At 43.0% G+C, this 17,887-nt stretch overlaps 1 protein-coding gene across 4 annotated transcripts in view; it reads left to right on the top strand.

The window, feature by feature from the left end:
* The window catches only part of kcnma1a (potassium large conductance calcium-activated channel, subfamily M, alpha member 1a), a 268,520-nt gene that overhangs the window by 213,258 nt on the left and 37,375 nt on the right, over window positions 1-17,887 (top strand). For 3 of the 4 annotated variants that reach the window (XM_084075448.1, XM_084075447.1, XM_084075446.1), the window contains exon 19: window positions 12,831-12,924. In XM_084075448.1, the coding sequence (XP_083931574.1) occupies window positions 12,831-12,924 (94 nt within the window). Of the gene's footprint in view, window positions 1-10,063; window positions 10,421-12,830; window positions 12,925-17,887 lie in introns of all 4 variants that reach the window. The other variant, XM_084075445.1, reaches the window with a different exon arrangement.

Here is a 17,887-nt window from a genome sequence, read left to right as displayed (position 1 = left end):
CAGCTGTTTAAAAAAAAACTTTTTACTAAGGGCATTTTCTCTATGATTTTAGTTGGGTTTAGTTCGTTTTTTTTAATACACAAAAGAGTTTCAGGTAGTTATCTTTTATTTTTTGTAAAGCCTCGTCAATTGTAGTTTTTGTCATTTCATTAATTTTAGTTAACTATAATAACCTTGGTGTGTGGTCTGTGCGTGTGTGTGCGTGAGTGTGTGCCGCGTGTGTGTATCATGCCGCGGTTCTGTAGCGTAAGGTAATATGTGTGTATTTCGTAACGTCGTCCCTGTGGCGTGTTTCCGTTGTCTCCATAGTTTGTGCAGCTGTGGCTTTCGTATTTGGTTTTGAAGCAATCTATTTATTTTACACTTTAATTGGTTAATTTAGTAATTTCTATCTATCTGTACTTTACTTTTATTTATTTGTGATACTATTATTCATATTACTTTATTATTATTATTATTTTATTGCGTTGGGTCAGTTTTGTTGTTGCTCTGTGGTGCTGCTTAGGTGTTAGATATTTGGCCAGCGCATGCTGCATCAGTCAAGGTGTGGTGGTACTAGTGCTATTGGATATAGTTTGGTGTTGTGTTTTCAACTGTTTCAAATAAGATGTCTGTATTCTATGCAATGATGGAATTATGCCACTTTGTTTTTTAAAAAATGGATTTTATTCTGCAGTATTTCTACTGTTTGTTGATGAAAAGATCTCCTGTTTGTGTTGTTTTTTACACTATGCGTGTATATTTAACACGTATGATTTGGAGAACCTCCAAGCTAACCCTGTTTTCAGTTTCTGCCCATTTCTTTTCTTTTCAGTTGAACCAGATGTACCTTTATTTGGATTTACCGCTCTGCCGTTCTCTCAGTACACTTTGTTTCTTAATTTCGTAGTTTTTCGAAGTAGTTTGGAAGATGTTACTGGTACTGCAATTTGTATTTAGCATTAGACAAAATAATTACAGCCTCATTTGGTAGGTTTTATTTAATTTAAATGTTTTACCTTTTATGAATTATGTGATGCCACAAGTTATTCAGTCTTCAAGGCAAACAGGGGTGGGTTAAACCGTTTAAAACAACCAGGGGTCCAATTGTACCCTGACGGCTCTGTAACTCTGAGAGTGTACACATGGACCCTCAACGGGTCCATTTGGTTCCATGTGTACACTCTGTTAAATAAGTACTGTAGAGTGGGGTTCCAGTATAGTTCAGGTTCAGTGATTCCCGGGACCCCCAGTTTAATATGCATCAGTCTGCGTGGGACCCCCCATTTGATGCCATTTTCCATCTGTGGGACCGTCCTGTAAGGGTCCATTTGGACCGCCTGGTGGTCCCGTGCCGGACTTTGAGAATCAGTGATTTAAAACCCTTTGATATACTTCGTCTATACTAGGGCTCCCCCCCTCTACACCATATCTCTTCACCGAAAAACAGGCTATTTTTCGTTCGCCCCCAGAATAGGAACGCTCGGGTTCATGTGGGTATAGAGTCAGACCTGCGGGGGGGGGGGGGATTTACGTAGGAAACGGATGTAGTCTCCATCAAGAAAAGGTAACATGTGGTGGTTAAAAGACAGCAGGAGAAGACTCCGTCTGTTTTTTTTGTTTTTTTTTCTCCCACTAAATTGTCTGTCAATTAGACATGGCAGCAAGTAGGCCCGGCTATCAAAGCCTTGGGATCAGACATACAGATTTGATTTCCTCTTCAACATTCTCCCACCGTTGGGACGTCTCGGGCTAGATTAGTGTCAAACGTGCCATGATCAGTTTGGCTCGGCCCCTCTTGTAGTTTCGGTCGACACTGATATCCCCCCCGGTACCAATTACTGGACCCATTACATGGTTACTGATCTCACTTTCTCGCCCCTATGCCCCCCTGTAGGATCTCACTTCTCGCTCACCCCCCCCTCCCCCGTACGGATTTCAAGGGAAAGCCTCCTCCTGTCTAAGATTTCTCTTCACGTTTTTGATTCGGGGATTTTTTCGTCTGAACAAAGTGTTTTTTTTTTTTTTTTTTTAAACATTCCTCCCCGGTGCTTTGTAATGTTTAATTTATGCGCCGCATTGTGAGCTTGTAGATCAGGGTGTTTTTTTCTGGCGAGCAACTCCGCCATATGACGAAGTATAAATCCGGCTTAAGTCAGCGATTGCTGGATTTCCGCTTTCCACGTTTTTTTTCCTCCTTTTCCAGCAGACGTGAGCAAGGCATGTCGATCTGGGATGACTTCACTCTCGTACATCTGAACCACATTTCTCTACTGTGGGTCGTTGGCTAATTGTTTTCTTGGATAGCACTCTGCCATTGATTTTCAAAAAGGTCCTTACAGTACAGTAATGGTCCGGTGCAGTGGGGGAAAGTAACCCAGTGATGGAAGAAGTACCCACATTTCTTTTACTTAAGTAAAAGTATCAATACCCCATTGTAGAAATAGTATGTTAAAAGTACAAGTTTGGTGTTCAAAATTGACGTGAGTAAAAGTACAAAAGTATTGGCATCAAAATATACTAAACTGCCAAAAGTAAAAGTACTCATTATGCAGAAGGTCCTATTTCACAAGTTTTCAAATGTATATAAATCAGTTTAAATTGTTCTAATTGCTAAATTATATATATAGGTCTTGAAGTGGTTTTGTAATAATAATCAAATTAAACTTCTACTCCATGAAACTGAGAAAACAGCCAGCACACAATTAATGTCCTTTTCACATAGTTTTATTTACTTCTCCAGAGCAACGGACGTGCTTCAAGAGACATTGTTGAGCCTTGCACCTTCAGACTTCCGTTTGATCTGGAGCGTTACGTTGCAGGCATTCTGCCTTGCAGTGCTTTCTCATACTTCTACTCCATTACGTCTCAGAGGCAAATAATGTTCTTTTTTTACTCCACCAATCATTTTTGACAGTTTTAGTTACTAGTTTCCTTGCAGATTTTATTATTATTTTATTATTACAAAACCAACAAAATTAAGCTCTATTTCACGCTTCAGCTATTTGAAAGTAGCTGATCTACAAGCTCACTATATGCGTCACTGCTACTTTCGAAAAGGTTTTAAAGAAGAGAGTCCTCTTGCATTCGTACTAAGTCTATTTTGATGCCAATACTTTTGTACTTTTAAGTAAAAGTTTGAATCCAGGGCTTCTACTTGCAACTTTTATACTTTTATATAGTGGTATTGCAACTTTTACTTAAGTAAAAGCCACCACTGTTCTGGTGCTAGATTTACTCTGACCACACAAGTACACAATGCCGTGGCCCTTTTTCGGTTGAAACGTAATACACCTCTTTAATGGGAGCCACGTGAATCTCTGTGAGCCTTAACTTTTTTTAAGAGCTTCTTTGTGGGCTGTAAGGGTACAGTGTTTTAATGAGCCTTTTTCTTTTTATATCGTGAACCGATATGAGTGCTTCAGTGAGCGACGTGATACAGATGAAACTTGGCATGTCTGTACGGCAAAATAATGAGTGGTGTTTCATCTCTGAGGACCCTTACGGGTGCATTTTTATATCGCCGCTGTCGGACGGAAACCTCTTGTCTCCATATTTTGACTTTTTGTGTCGTTTCGTAAATTAACCCATTAAGGCCTGAAAAAAATATAAAAAATATTTGTTTCACGATTTTTCAAAAATATCAGATCTACAAGCTCGTAGCGCGGCACTCGGTGCCGCGCTACGAGCTTGTAGATCTGCTATTTTTGAATAGCCAAAGAAATCTAAAGTGACACAGATGCGTTCCAGGTCTTAAAGGGTTAACGCCCTGCTTGATCAAACCACTGCGTCGCGCAAAAGCATCGAAAGTAGCAGGTCCACACGCTCAAAACTTGTAGATGAGCTTGTAGATCTGCTACTTTTGAATGTGAACCCTGAAAAGTAACAGTTTAATTTGGACATAATGAGGTTTCCACCCGACAGAGACGATATTCTCAATAGTTGAATGGACACTCGGGGAGATTTCCGTGTGTCTGTTATCCTTGCTCTTGTTTATTTGCATTCTTTAAGAGAGTGTGCACATACAGTACTGTATATAAGTACAGTCATCCCAAGGCCTTGGGTTCTCAAAAAGTAGGGCCCAGGAGACAATCGGGGTCCCTTGAGGGCATTCCAAATGGACCCGAGCTCTTGCTGAGACACAGAGTGAGTAGACAGAAACGCACGGTGCCCATTTTATAATGAGCATTAGTGAGGACCGATTGTAGGAAAATAGGTGAAGTGGTCCTTTAGAACTGTCTGTAATAGCAGTTTGTTTATGAAGTGTGTCTCTAGGTACATGGGCTTTCTCTTGCGACTTGCCGTTGCTGTGGGCCAGTTCCACTCACTGAGGATATAGCTGAGAGAGACAGAGAGAGAGAGGGGGATTAGTATGGAACGGAATGCTTAAAGCGTCTACAGTAGGGGTTAGGGACCCGGGGCTGGGAAAGAGCCTGTTTGCTGAAGGTAAGGTCAGTGTATGACCTATGGGCCTGTGTGTGCGTGCGCGTGCGCGCGCCCGCGGTATATGTGTGTTTGTGTACGCGTGCGGGGGCCTATGTGTATGTTTGTGTGTGTGTGTATCTGTGTGTCTCAATAGTGGAAGACTTATCTATCCTGACACGGAAATTATGTTTGCATTTTCATGTTTTTTCCCGGTGCCTCTGGTAGTCACCAAAACCTGCCCTGACAGCTCCTGTCCACCAGGCAGGCTTTAGTTACCCCCCCCCCTCTCCCCTCTGTGCTATGCCACCGCGATGCTTTGCCCCCGCATGCTAGCCAGTTAGCCCTGCTGACTCTCTGGGCACAGGCAGATTGCTAGAGACAGATGCCAGAGCCGGTGTGGGGTCCCTGTTTGAGGGGTCCGTGTCATAGGCCAACCCCTGGGCCTTTTGCTGTGACCTTTATACCATTGGACGAGACGTTCCGGGGGAAAGGCAAAAATGGTCACCATCTCACAGACTAGTCCAGTGTTTCCCAAACAATGGCACCATTTTTGTATGGGTTGTGAGTAAATATAATCCCTTTATTTTTTTCCCTTATACAATTTATTTTACATCATTATTTCAAAAGATTACAGCAAATAACATTTAGAAAATAATCGCGTTGTGTTGTGAGCTTGTAGATCTGCTATTTTTAGTTGTTGCTTCATAATGTATTTTTGTAAGTCTGGGTCCCGGGCGGGGAGACACCAAATCTATCTTTTGCGTCTCGAGCTGTAAGCGTTTGGGAAGCCCTGGACTGATCAAAAGCTTGTTTTCAGTGCTTACAGTATGAATGATTGTACTCATTGTACTGCGTTGTATTGATCCCAAGATCGTTCCCACAGTCGGTAGATAGAATACAGTACGGTGATGCTGGTTCAAATCATCACTTCAGAGTAGAACCGGAAGAGACAGGGAGCTGTTCATAGAAGTGAGGCCACGTCAGTTCCACAGCTGACATGAGCTGTATACCGGTTGTTGTGTGGTTTGTTCGTGCGAGTGTCTGTATTTAGAATTTTTACACGCACATTTTCTCTTTCGAACTAAAGTCTGGACCTCATGTGTGGCTCCCAATTTATATATATATATTTTTTTTAAGTATATATATATATATATATATATATATATATATATATATATATATATATATATATATACAGTGTGTGTGTGTATATATATATAAAAATGTTGAGTTATCTCTGGATGAAAAATCACTTGTTGTGAGTTTAATCCGTTTTTGTATGTATATTTATAAAAGAGAAACACCCTATTTTTGTGCCAACAACTGTGGAGAACATGAGCAAAAACACAGGAGAAAAAGAAATCTGTCATGGACCTGGCTTTTTCGATTTTTATTTCCATTTTATTCCTTTTCCTTTTTTTATTTGAACGAAGTCACACACAAAAAAAAGCACGTCTTTTTGCCCCCACCACTGTGTGCTGTGCCTGTTTCCAATCCATTTCACTCATCCACTGTGCCCTCCATCTCTCACCGCTGCAGCCATCATCATAAGCATACAGTCTGTTCTAGAGCCCGACCCACAGCCATGCCACAAAGTCCCAATGCCGATCCCAAAAAAAAAAGTTTTTAATCTGTTTAAAAGTTTCTGTTTGAGAACATTTAACTACAAGCCTTATTATATATATTATTATTTTTTTCAGAAATAGTCAACCTACAAGCTCAGAACATGTCGCAACTGCAACACGTTTTGAGCTTGTAGATCGACATGTCCACAATATAAGGACAGAAAGGTCGATAGTGGTTTAAAAAATCAGGACACTTCGGCGGCATAACTGCCTATACCGAAGCCGTCAAAAAAAGGTCTTAATCGGGCTCTAGTATTTTCACCACCAAAGCCCCCACTGTCTGTGCCATAACCCCCCCCCCCCCCCCAAAAAAAAAGATGACTTTCAAAAATGCTACTTCATCACTGTCTTTAACAATTGTCTGTATTTTTTTTTAGAACATATAATTTCCATTCTCCTCTGATGTTATTTCTTTCCAGATGTATGTCTGTTGTTCATCTGTCATTATCTCTTTTCTCCATGTAACCTGCCATATTGTCTTTGCACTTCTCCTCAGCCAAATATAAGTATAATGGATATGTCAGATCACGTAAGTCTGTCTTCCTGTCCCTATCCGTGCTGCTTCCAGCCTCCCTCTCACCCCATCCATCCATCCGTCCATACATCCCTCCCTCCCCTCCCCTCCCCTCCAGTGTTTAGACCTGTGAAGTCTCCTCACCACGTCATTGTCACATGGTTAACAATACTACTGCTGCTCTGCTTTTGGAATTGACCCCCCCTTCCCCCTTTTAGAGTGCATAGAAACTGTCTGATGTTTAATACACACAGAGAGAGAGAGAGAGAGAGAGAGAGAGAGACATAAGTGAGTAATAGAAAGTAAGACTGGGTGATATGAAATCAGTATCACGATTATTACTTATTATGAGCTAGATTAAGTCGGTTATTGGTTCTAAAATGTCGGTTTCAATATATTTTTGGTTAACTGCCCAGCCCTATAAGGAAGCTCAATCCAAGCTTGGCTAGTGTAACTAGTTTAATGTAATGATTAACTCTAGATACAGTATGTTGTGGGGTGCCTGGTAGCTCAACCAGTTAGTGTACTGTCCACATGCCCTTTGTGAATAGCGAGGGTCCCGGGTTTGAATCTGACTCCCAGCGTCATGTCTCCCCTCTCTCTCTGCCCTCGGTTTCAGATCTGATTAAAATAAAAATGAAATAATCCAAAAAGAAAAAAAGATGCGTAGGCCTATATTCTGCCTTAAGTAACCCGACCTACATTAATTCATTTGCACATGCCATACAGTAGGTTGACATGAAACTGAAACCTACTGTAGATTAGTATAAAAAAAAGCTATATTTTGTATTTTTTCCCCACATTGTTTAGTTGTATACACAACACTGTGTTTGTATTGTGCTGCGTTTAGCAGCAGATGGCGCTACAACACCAGGGAACAGTGGAACTCAGAAAGAGGCTGGTGTTCGGTTCAAAGCTGATTGCAATTTAGGTAAATCTTTCAGTGTTAAGTAAAAAAATGTTAAATGCACTACTACCTGCTTGTTAAAGCATAAATGTCACTGATGAAATGTTTTTGTCATGTTATAATATTTTTGTTATCGTTAACTTTTTATTTGATGCATTTGTCTTTTTATTAAGGAGATTGGCTTTGCATACATCCTACAGATTCCCTTCTTTCTCATCTTTTTCTAGAATACTATTTCTTGCTTAAAATGCAATAGAAACTAGATGGGTTACAATAAGTAGAATATCAATAATATTTATATCATTGTAAAAAAAGAAACCCAGACAAATTATAGAACTTTAATGCAGAATACAATAACCACCATATATAAACGAAGCCAGCCTAAGACACATACAGAACAGTGGTTCTCAAAGTGGGATCCGGGAACCCCCAAGGGTCCTTGATGGGGTTCCAGGGGGTCCCCAGCTACATTTTTTAATATAGCATTTCAGCATTCAGATATATACAGTATATATGAAAAAATATCCAATATACAAGCACACAACGTGAACTTGTAGATCAGGTAGTTTAGAAAAATAATAATAGTAATAATATTTATTATCATTATTAATAATTGAAAAATCTTTAAAAATGAGATAATCTTTTTTTATATCTTGATTTTCCCCATTTGATGATACTTCCGTGGCCAATTCCATATCTATATGGGGGGTCCTTGACATGACAATGTTTGAGAACCACTGACACAGAAAAGTAAACATTTGTCTTGTCGTTGCTCCGCCTTCCTCGTCATCCGGTTTACGTGGGGTCACGGCGGCGGTCCGATAAGCCCCCTCCACCCCCTCCCCCTCGCGCAACAATGAATGCACGACATAGTGGCCCGTCACGCCATTAGCATTCCAGAAAGGGACAGTTGCCGTCTGGGTTGTTCTGGGTTGCACAGTGGACCTGCCAGGGAGGCTGAGTCTTGCTCTGACGCTGCGCGTGTTTGACAAGGGCCAGATGAATCCAGGAGCTATCGGTGGCGCCCCGTAAATCAAGGAGGCAGCTGACGGCTGGGATAAACGTCTGTTTATCGCTCAGGGCCACCCGGACAACGCTCTCCCCCTACCAAACGACAACCGGACTCACCGACCGACCGACCGACCAAGCACCCATCCAGCCACAACAAGGAGGGGAGAGCGCCTCCTCATCTCCCCCCGTCCCATCCATGTTTTAAACCCATTTAAGAGCCGAGGCCGCTTCTACAAATGCCTTCTAAATCAATAGTTCTAAACGCACAAATCTAAATTGACGGGGATGCTCTCGCGGTTTTAATGGGGATAAACACGTATATGGTTCACGTTGTCCTCCTATAGGCTCTCCGCAATTTGCCGTGCTCCAGGCGGCACATTCAAGATGTTGGGTAGACTTGGTGGCATCACCAGTTTTGTTTGTGTGTGTCTGTGTCTGTGGGTGGGCTGGGTGGTTGGTGGGCATCAAGTTTTGCATGTACACAAATGCATATTTACACATCTCAGCATGTTACTGTACAGTATAATGATAGGATGACCAAATGTTTTCTAGACAAGAAAACAATGTTATATATCTAGTAATCTAAAATGAATCCCAATTTCTTAATATTGAATGCTTTATTTGACATAAAAAATAATAATTGTAATGTTAAAGTATCAAAATAAATTCTATAACTCAAGGACCACTCATATATTTGCTATCGGCCAGACACCTTCAACCTCAATAGTTCAACCTTTTATGTTTTGAGGGATTTTCCAGGGGGTCCCCAGCAAAATGAGTTAATATAGCACCACATTTACCACTTCAACTCTGTTATGCTTCAGCTATTCAAATATTACTAATCTACAAGCTCACGCGTTGTGAGCTTGCAGATCTGCTATTTTTTCATTTGAATCCTGAAAAAGTAACAGTTTTGGACATACATGTATGAGGTTTCCGCCCGACAGAGACGATATGAAAGCAATGAGTTTATTCGGCATGAATCCTGGATCTAGGCGCTGACTGTGAATCTGATTGGGTTTGACCGGCTTCAGCCAGGCGACGTCTCTTGCTTTGTTCCAGACTGTGTAGCACAACTGAGGGGAAAAGAACAGAAAAGAAAGAACTGCCAAAGCTTCTAATTAATTCATGTTTGTCATGAATGCAAAAAGCAAATGTCATTTTGAACATTGCAGTTCAAGCGCACGCCAAGTGGATAAGTGGTGTTAAATAAAAATGAAGAGTCAACATCAATTATGGAATAAATGACGCTTGCAATTCATGGCATGAATTTCTTTTAGAACTCTCAGGAATTATACCGGATCAAAGGAGGAATGAACGAACAGCCCAGAAGGATGTGCTTTTTCATTGAAACATATGCTTGATTCTCATGCAGTGAAGTTAATTGATTTATCTTGTCTTACTTAGACTATGGCTTGTTTACACTAAAAAAGCTCAGTTTTTCTTTTCCACTAAAAACAATTCCATGCAGAATTTCATAACTTCACAAAGCTCTTAAATAGATACAATAATATCAAACTAATGTGCAGTTATTATTTCGATTTGGCACTAATGCAGTGCTTTTTTTTTTTGTCACTTGTGTCATTCTCCATTGTTCGACAGTAAAGGATGAAGTTAGACCGTCTTTTCGCAATCAATCCATTAAAGTTGCCAACTGCAACGCCGTCTCCTCCATCTCCTCAAACCCATTCCACCCCAACGCCCTGCATCGCCCGCACCAGACGGACCCCCTGGCCAGGCCGTCCACAGCCGACATCCCTCTCGTTAATAACCGTAAAGGGAGTCTCCTCCCCCCGCCCGGGTCCGCCCCCACGCGGATGCGCCTCAGTATCTCCGGCCCCGGAGACCCGGCGAGCAGCGGCGCCTTGGCAGAGCGTCGCCTGAACCGGGCCCGCAGTCTGCCGGCGAAATACCACTACCAGTCCAGTAATGCCACGCTGCTCGGTCGCAGTATGCCCTGTAGGTTGCCCCCGCCCCCTTAGTGGGATGCATCAGTCAGTAACCTCACCTGTCCTGTCCTCTTGTCATCGTGTGTCGTTTTGTTGCCGCATGAAGGGGTTTGCTGTGCTCTCAGACGCACGCTGCACTACAGCAGCTATTGTTGCTGCCGCTTCTCGCTTCGCATGGTGTTTCCCACATGCAGGGAGGCTTGCTAATATGACTACTGCCAGTGCAGCTTCCCCAAACACAGGGTTGTTAAGAGACAAGTGAATGTAGAATAGACAGGAAAGGAGCAGCTTATCGGTATTTGTTTTCAAACCAGCGTTGCAAGGGTTGTTCTCGCATATGCAGACTCTTCCTCTGTTTATTAGAGGCTGGGATTCTTGAGCTGTAAACGACACAATAAAACAGTCACTATGACAGCACATTTACATTTATTCTAGGCCTGACTGAGAACTGTTGTCTTTGCTCTTGAGAAGCTTTGGGTTCAAGACAGGGGGGACTATGTGAAACCACACAGCGAGGAATTAATATTTCCCAATGTGATATTTTCAAAGTACATTAGATTAGAGAATTATTTGTAAAGCGGATAGCGCTTGTGATATTAGCTATTCAGAATGCCCAATTGCATCAAGGAAATGTCAGAGAATGGCATTTTATTAGAAGGCAAAGTCATATTTCTTATCTTTTATTAGCACAATTAGGTGACAGTCTAGGATGGGTGCTCAGACAATAATGAAATTCCACATGCTTGGAGCAGTCACCGCTTGCAGTGTGCACATTGATTTGCACTAATATCATGCTGTGTTATTGATCTCCAACCAAAGGACTAATACGAGTTTGAAGTGACAGTGAACTTGGCATTTTGTGCTGGGCTGAGTGGAGAATGGATAAGGGTGTCTGCATGTCTTTCTGAAAGCACTTGAAACAGACAGTAGAGAAGATCAGACTGCTGTTAGCCAGACTGCAATCTTTCTGGCCGCGCCCAGGCTGCCGCCTTATAATTCTTTCTGTCTGGGGATCATTGCAAAGTTTCACTTTTTTTTTTTTGTTGTTCCCTGGCACACAGCAAAGAGTAGCTGACAGGAAACAGAACTTCAAATAGGATCAAACTTCTTTAAACTTCTCTGTGGCACGGCGTTCTGCAGAAGAACAGAAGTGTCAGGCAGAAAAAAGGGGATAATCTTACATTAAACCGCTTCGACCTTATGTACTTGGTTGACCGGAATCCCCCCAGGCTCTATACAAGGACCCTTCAAATATCTTCACCGCAAATGGCCAATCTATAGACACAATGTGTTCGACACGTTGTGAGCATGTGGATTGGCTATGTTCGGTGAAGATACCCCCCAAAATAGAGACGCTAGGATTCATGTAGTTAATTTGTTTATTTAGTTTAACTTTTTAATTTGAATGGCTAGTCTTGACCTTCCTCTACTGGCCAATGGATGGTGTCCAACAACCACTAGCTGTTTGCCAACTAATTTGACCCACGGTTGGAGTGTATGTGTTGGGGACGTGAGTGCCGTTTTCTCCTGGATGATGTTGTTCTCACGGCATGGGTAGAGCCCTTATACTGTAGTGGTTGCAGCTGGAGTGAAGGTGGTGGGGAATCAGCCATTCTGTCATCCATCCCAAAACAAAAACAAATCTAGGGGTGCAACTTTTAATCGATCAAATCGATAAAAAAAAAAAATCGTAATAAACTAAGCGATTAATCAGTCCCTATTTTGGGCATGTTGTTAAAGTTTCAAAAATTGTCTGTATTCTTTTTTTAACTGAAATAAATCGATGGTTGCAGCCCTAAAACAAACAAACCCACTCAGATCCATCTTTCATCCGCCTGTTTTTATTGTACCTCACTGTCATTGCTCTCCTCTGCCCATGTCCTACTGACAATGACAGTCCTGTTCCATCAACCCGGGAGTTTTGGACACATAGGTGTGGTCACTCTGATGTGCGCTGTGAGGGGTCCAACACCATGTAGAAATACTGTACCGTACTGTTTGTGCTGGACGGATCCAGCGCTGTACTTGCCCCCCCCCCCCCCCCCCCCACACACACACACACTTAAAATATATAAAAAAATTACTTTGGGATGTGAGCCTTTGTTGACGCATTCAGATCTTAATTGGTTTTCCTCCGTGGTTCTCTCCTGCCTTTAGCTGATTTACCTTTGTCTCCTACTAACGCTTTCTCTATTATTATTTTTTTGGAGGTCTTCTCTCAAACTGACAGTATTAATTTTATTTTTAATATATATATATTTTTTACTTTATATTTTTCTAAGTTTGCAATGATTGATTGAGTGTTGGCTTTCTTACATATTTTTTGTATTATTATTATTTTTTTTATGTCAGCCCCCCAGCACGCATTTCTCCCCCAACCATCTGTCCGCATTTCTGACATCCTGTGCATGTGTTCGCAGTCGAAGACGAGCACCCGTCAACTCTCTCGCCCAAAAAAAAGCAGCGCAACGGAGGGATGCGGAACTCACCCAACTGCTCGCCCAAAATGATGAGGTAAGACACACTGATTTTCTACTCCGAGCTGACGTTCAAACACAGTGTGAGTGAGACTCAGACACAGGGGGAAGTGTGTGTGTGTGTGTGTGTGTGTGTGTGTGTGTGTGTGTGTGTGTGTGTGTGGAGAGAGGATGTGCGAGAGATTCTTCATAGATGGATGTTGCCAGTGGTTGGGGATGCTTGGGAGGGTGATGGGGAAGGATTGGGAGGGGGCAAATTAAGGGTGGAAGAGGAGGGAGGTATAGAAAGTGTGTGTGTGTGAGCGCGCGTGTGTGTGTGTGAGAGAGAGAGCAGAACTCGGCTGTTGGGGATGGCATGCTGTCAGCGGTTAATGACAACGCCGAAATCATATTTCTGTCATGAAAAGAGGGCTGTGAGGGAGCCGCTTGAAAACTCCTCTGGCTTTTAAAGTCCCAGCTGTCACCGCCAACCCCCCCCTACCCACACCCCACCCCCCACCCTCCTACCACCACCACCACCACCACCCCCCCCCCCCCCCTCCGGTCAGGTCCACATGTACTCCTTAAACAATGCTGGCACTAATGACACCCAAGCAACCAATCAGAAGGGACCTGCGCAGGTTACTTTTGCCCCGGGGCTACTCTCTCTCTCTTTTCTATTGTGGGAGAGTATAGAAGCCCCCCTTGTGTGAGTAGCGTTTCTGGTACTTCCTTTCCAGGCCCCCAGCCTGCCACACGCACGCACCACCACGTATCATCACGATCAAATATGAATTCAGATATTTACCTTTCCTTTTATCCTGTCCTGTGAAATGAAATTGCGGTTAATTGATTTTGAAAGATAAAAGGGCTACGTGTTTTTCTGTCTGTGCGGCGAGGTTAGCAGCACGGCAGCACGTAGCGGCGGGCCGGCTCTGTGCCGGATGATGATGATGCCGGCAGGATAAGGCCTGATTTATATGTACATGGTGCCGCGTCGCACGGTTGTGAGCTTGTAGATCGGCTATTTTCGGCGCGTGACGACTTAAGTATAAATAAGGCTACAGTTGCGGTGGTGAATAATACAACAGGGCAAGCTTCACAGCCTCTTTCTTTATGATACACATTCTAAAACGGTGTTTTTTGTTTTGTTACACAAACATTTGTCATTGTTTGTTAGTTAAGCATTTAACTTTCACAATGCAAGATAAATGTGTGTGTATATATATATATATATATATATATATATATATATATATATATATATACAAATAAAAGCAATGAAAATATAAAAGTCCATCTCATCATTGGAGTGTGCGGCCTCATCTCACTTGTCTGATACATTACCTGCTTACCCGGGCCAGCACCTCCTCCATTCCAGAAGTGCACAGGAATTGCTCATTTGTATATATATATATATATATATATATATATATATATATATATATATATATATATATATATGCCACCAAGCTAGATGAGTAAAAACTATTCAGGGAAAAAAAACGATTTTTTTTTTTTGTTCATTGTTCAAAAAAAAATATGTTTCATGATTTAGCCTTCAGCAGGTTTGCATGTAGTGTCTTTGTAATGTTTACTTTCCTTACATAGTTGTTGACTTGGACACTGGTCATAGTTAAATGAACACTCATGGTGTTACTGTGGAGCTCAGCCTCGGGGCAGGTCTTCAGCTATGCTGCTGCTGCTGCTGCTGCCTGCCTTGTGTGTATCCACAGTGCGTATCGCCTGTGTGTCTCTGTGTCTATTGCCTCTGTGTATTTGTGTGTGTATTTGTTTATTGCCTGTGTGTATTGCCTGTGCATATTTGTCCAGCTCACTTGGTCTCCAGCCCCCTCAGTTCTCCAGAAAACAAGCAATTTAATAAGCCTTCACACTTGCCAAACCATTAGCCCAACACAGAGTCATAGCCTTTGGTAGAGTTTTCATCGGAGCAACATTTGAGATGCCCTCGCTCAGAGGGAAACGCTCTTATAAAGAAATAAATAATAAAAACAGACACTGGCACATTTCCAAGTGCTAGTTTTTTAGAAGAGTGTTTAGTTTGTTTTTTGTTGCTTAACTTAAAGCTCCAAAACCTTTTCTTCTCTCCCTCCTTCGCCTAAGAGATGGTCCCCCCCCCCCCCCGTTTGCCATGTAATATATGCATCTCCGCTTTGATCTGGTGGTGATAATAATTCTTGGGAGTTATTTACTCGGGTTTTGAAAATGCCTTCAAAGCGGTGTCAAAGTTTTCTCTGCTTTAGGGGTGCTTCTGTATTCTGCTGGCTCTTGGGTACTGGTATGACAGGTCCTCTGTTGTAGGTGCAGGCTTTTTTTCAAGTCCTAGCCCTCAGCAAAACATCAAATTATCCATCACAGTCCACCCCACCACCCCCCTCCTCTTTGCACAGCTGCCCCGTCAACATATAACACCATATATATTAAACAGTTGTGCTCTACAAGGTGGATTTTATGCACAATGAAAAGTGATTGTTTGAGGTAGCCTTAGGGATACTTTATTCTACAAGCAGAGAGGGGGAGAGAACAGCAGCAGCAGAGAGAGCTATATAGCGAGTGAGCGAGCGCACACACCATATCAAGTACAGTTTTTACAGGACTTGCAGCCTGCAGGCCTTTGTAAATAAATAATGATCAACAGATTGGCTGTGGGTTTTTGAAAAGCATGCCTTTGTCAGTTTGCATGATGGGGGAAATTTTCAAAGCGAGAGGCTTGCCTTCATAGCCTGGCAGAGAGGGATTGTGGGAGCACGCCCATCCCCAGCCAGCGACTGCACAGCAATCCACTGGAATAACTCAACTCTGTTTGAAATATATACTGTGAGGGAGGAAGAGAGAGCGAGTTAGATATGCTTTAAGGGAAATATTCGCCCTACATATTTAAGCTAACGTCTAACACTGTGCGCCTATCACAGTGGGAATGGTATTTGCCTCATAACGCAATGCAAAGACTGCAAATGAATTTGCTTTAGCGAATGCGAGTTCTGGACTACACATTTAATTCACACACAAATAAACAAGTATAAAAAGCTTAAATTAAGATTTTATTACGAAATAAATGAATGATATTTAATCCCAGCAAGTGTTATCCTAGTAATCACCACTGTGGTGTGTGCAGGTACTGTATATGACCTCAGCTTGTCTCAGCTGTGTGTGAGTAGCAAATCAGACATGATGTTCAGTGAACAGTGAGCTACGCTGTCACTTCGCCACGGCGTTAACATTCCTCTGCATGAGAATTACTACAATTCTCACCCCCCCCCCCCCCCCCTTCGATGGGTCGCAAGTTACAAGACACATCTGACCCCGCGGGACAGTCGGGGGCGCCATGCCATCCGTGACCGAAGTATATTCCCCTGGGCGTGGTGTAGTGGCACGGCACAGTGGCACAAAATGTCAAACCCGGTTCCGCCTAGTGGTAGGTTCTATACCTGGGGGCAGGGAGGAGAAAGGGGCGGATGGTGGGGGGGGGTATTGCAGAGCCCCCGTGACAGGCTGCCACTCACACCACTGACAGCTGTGTGAAAGATAGCTGTCTTGGCAGATAGAGGTGGATCGGCAGCCTGCCTGCACACGGCACGCGCCAGTCAGCCCCCGCGTGGAGGGGAGCGGAGCCGAGCACATTGAAGTGACAGGGGTGGTGGTGGTGGATGGGGGGGGGGGGGTTCTGGAGTGATTGGTGCAACACACAGATCTGGATGAAAGATTCAGGCGAAGTGTAAAAAAAAAATACTAAATGCTGTCAGTTTTATTATCACCTGCACTGACTGATTTAATCTCCATACTGTACAGGGAGATTGTGATAGAAAAAGGGAGAGAACGATGGAGGGAGAGAGAGAGAGAAAGAGAGAGAGAGAGTACTGTAGCTAATTGACAGTATTTTGGCTTTTTTTTTTTTCACTTTTCATGCGATGGCATGCAACCCAAATGCAGGCTGAAGGAGAGGGGAAACATCAAAGCCTTGTCAGGGAGTGACGGTGTTGATAGAGAGAGAGAGAGAGAGAGAGAGAGAGAGTGAGTGATAGTCAAGAGAGATGCATGTCAGATTCTTGAGATGCCTTTTTCCTATATTACTAGAATGTCAACGTTTCTGTGATTTCTCTTGTTTAGAAATGTGTTGAGCGAGTGCAAATTGAACAAACTATATCGTTTTGATTAAAAAGTGGTGCAGATTATGAAATGTTTTTGCATCGCGTTACTGGGGAATGAGCCATAGTGTTTATGGGTGGGTGGGTGGTACAACTGTTCTTTTTTCTCCCTTTTTTTCCTGGGTTGTTTCTGGAACATTTCCGAGATCACGTCTTGTAGAATGAGCGCAAACAAAAAGGCACGCCAGTATTCCAGGAAGTGACAAGAAAGCCTTTTATGGTCAATGTTACACCGGATAGAAGGGAGCATGCCCCGCTGCAGCGGATTAGCCGGCGCGGTGACACGCTGTTGAAACATTAATGGCCATCAGTTGGGGGGAACAAAATGTGATTGGGCAAAATTCCTGAAATATTTAAAGTGCAGGCCTGTCAGACCTTTTACTGTTTGCGCCGCATGGCGTCAGGAGCTGCAGAGCGAGGGTAAAGAGCTGGTAATTGGACCTGTGTTGTCGTGCCACTCAGTCAGTAGCACTCAGGCCGCGCTCGGTGGCTTTGTCGCACCGCCTAGCATCAAGCATGCCTCAGCTCCCTTGTGACCTAGCTAGCATGCAGCGAGTTAGGACATCCTCGTGAGACGGAGCAAAGAGAATGGGTGGGATGTAGTGATGAATGGGTACGGATCAGTGGTGGACAGAGTATCATCCCCCCCCCCCCCACACCCACCCCCCCCCCAGTACTTGCGTCTGAAGTATAGACACTCCTGGTCAGATATTTCTCAACTACAAGTGAAAGTTGCCCTGTCAAATTTGTGCTTTGAGTTAAAGTACTGGCTTTAAAAAAATACGTACAGTAAGGGTTCAAAAGTACAAATTACAAAGTACATTTTCTTTTTAATATCACTGCATTGCTGTATTC

The sequence above is a fragment of the Gymnoscopelus microlampas genome, assembly GCF_963454915.1.
Source record: "Gymnoscopelus microlampas genome assembly, chromosome: 13".
NCBI lineage: Eukaryota > Metazoa > Chordata > Actinopteri > Myctophiformes > Myctophidae > Gymnoscopelus > Gymnoscopelus microlampas.
Note: the sequence above shows the minus strand (reverse complement) of the source record. Positions and strands in the feature narration are given on the sequence as shown.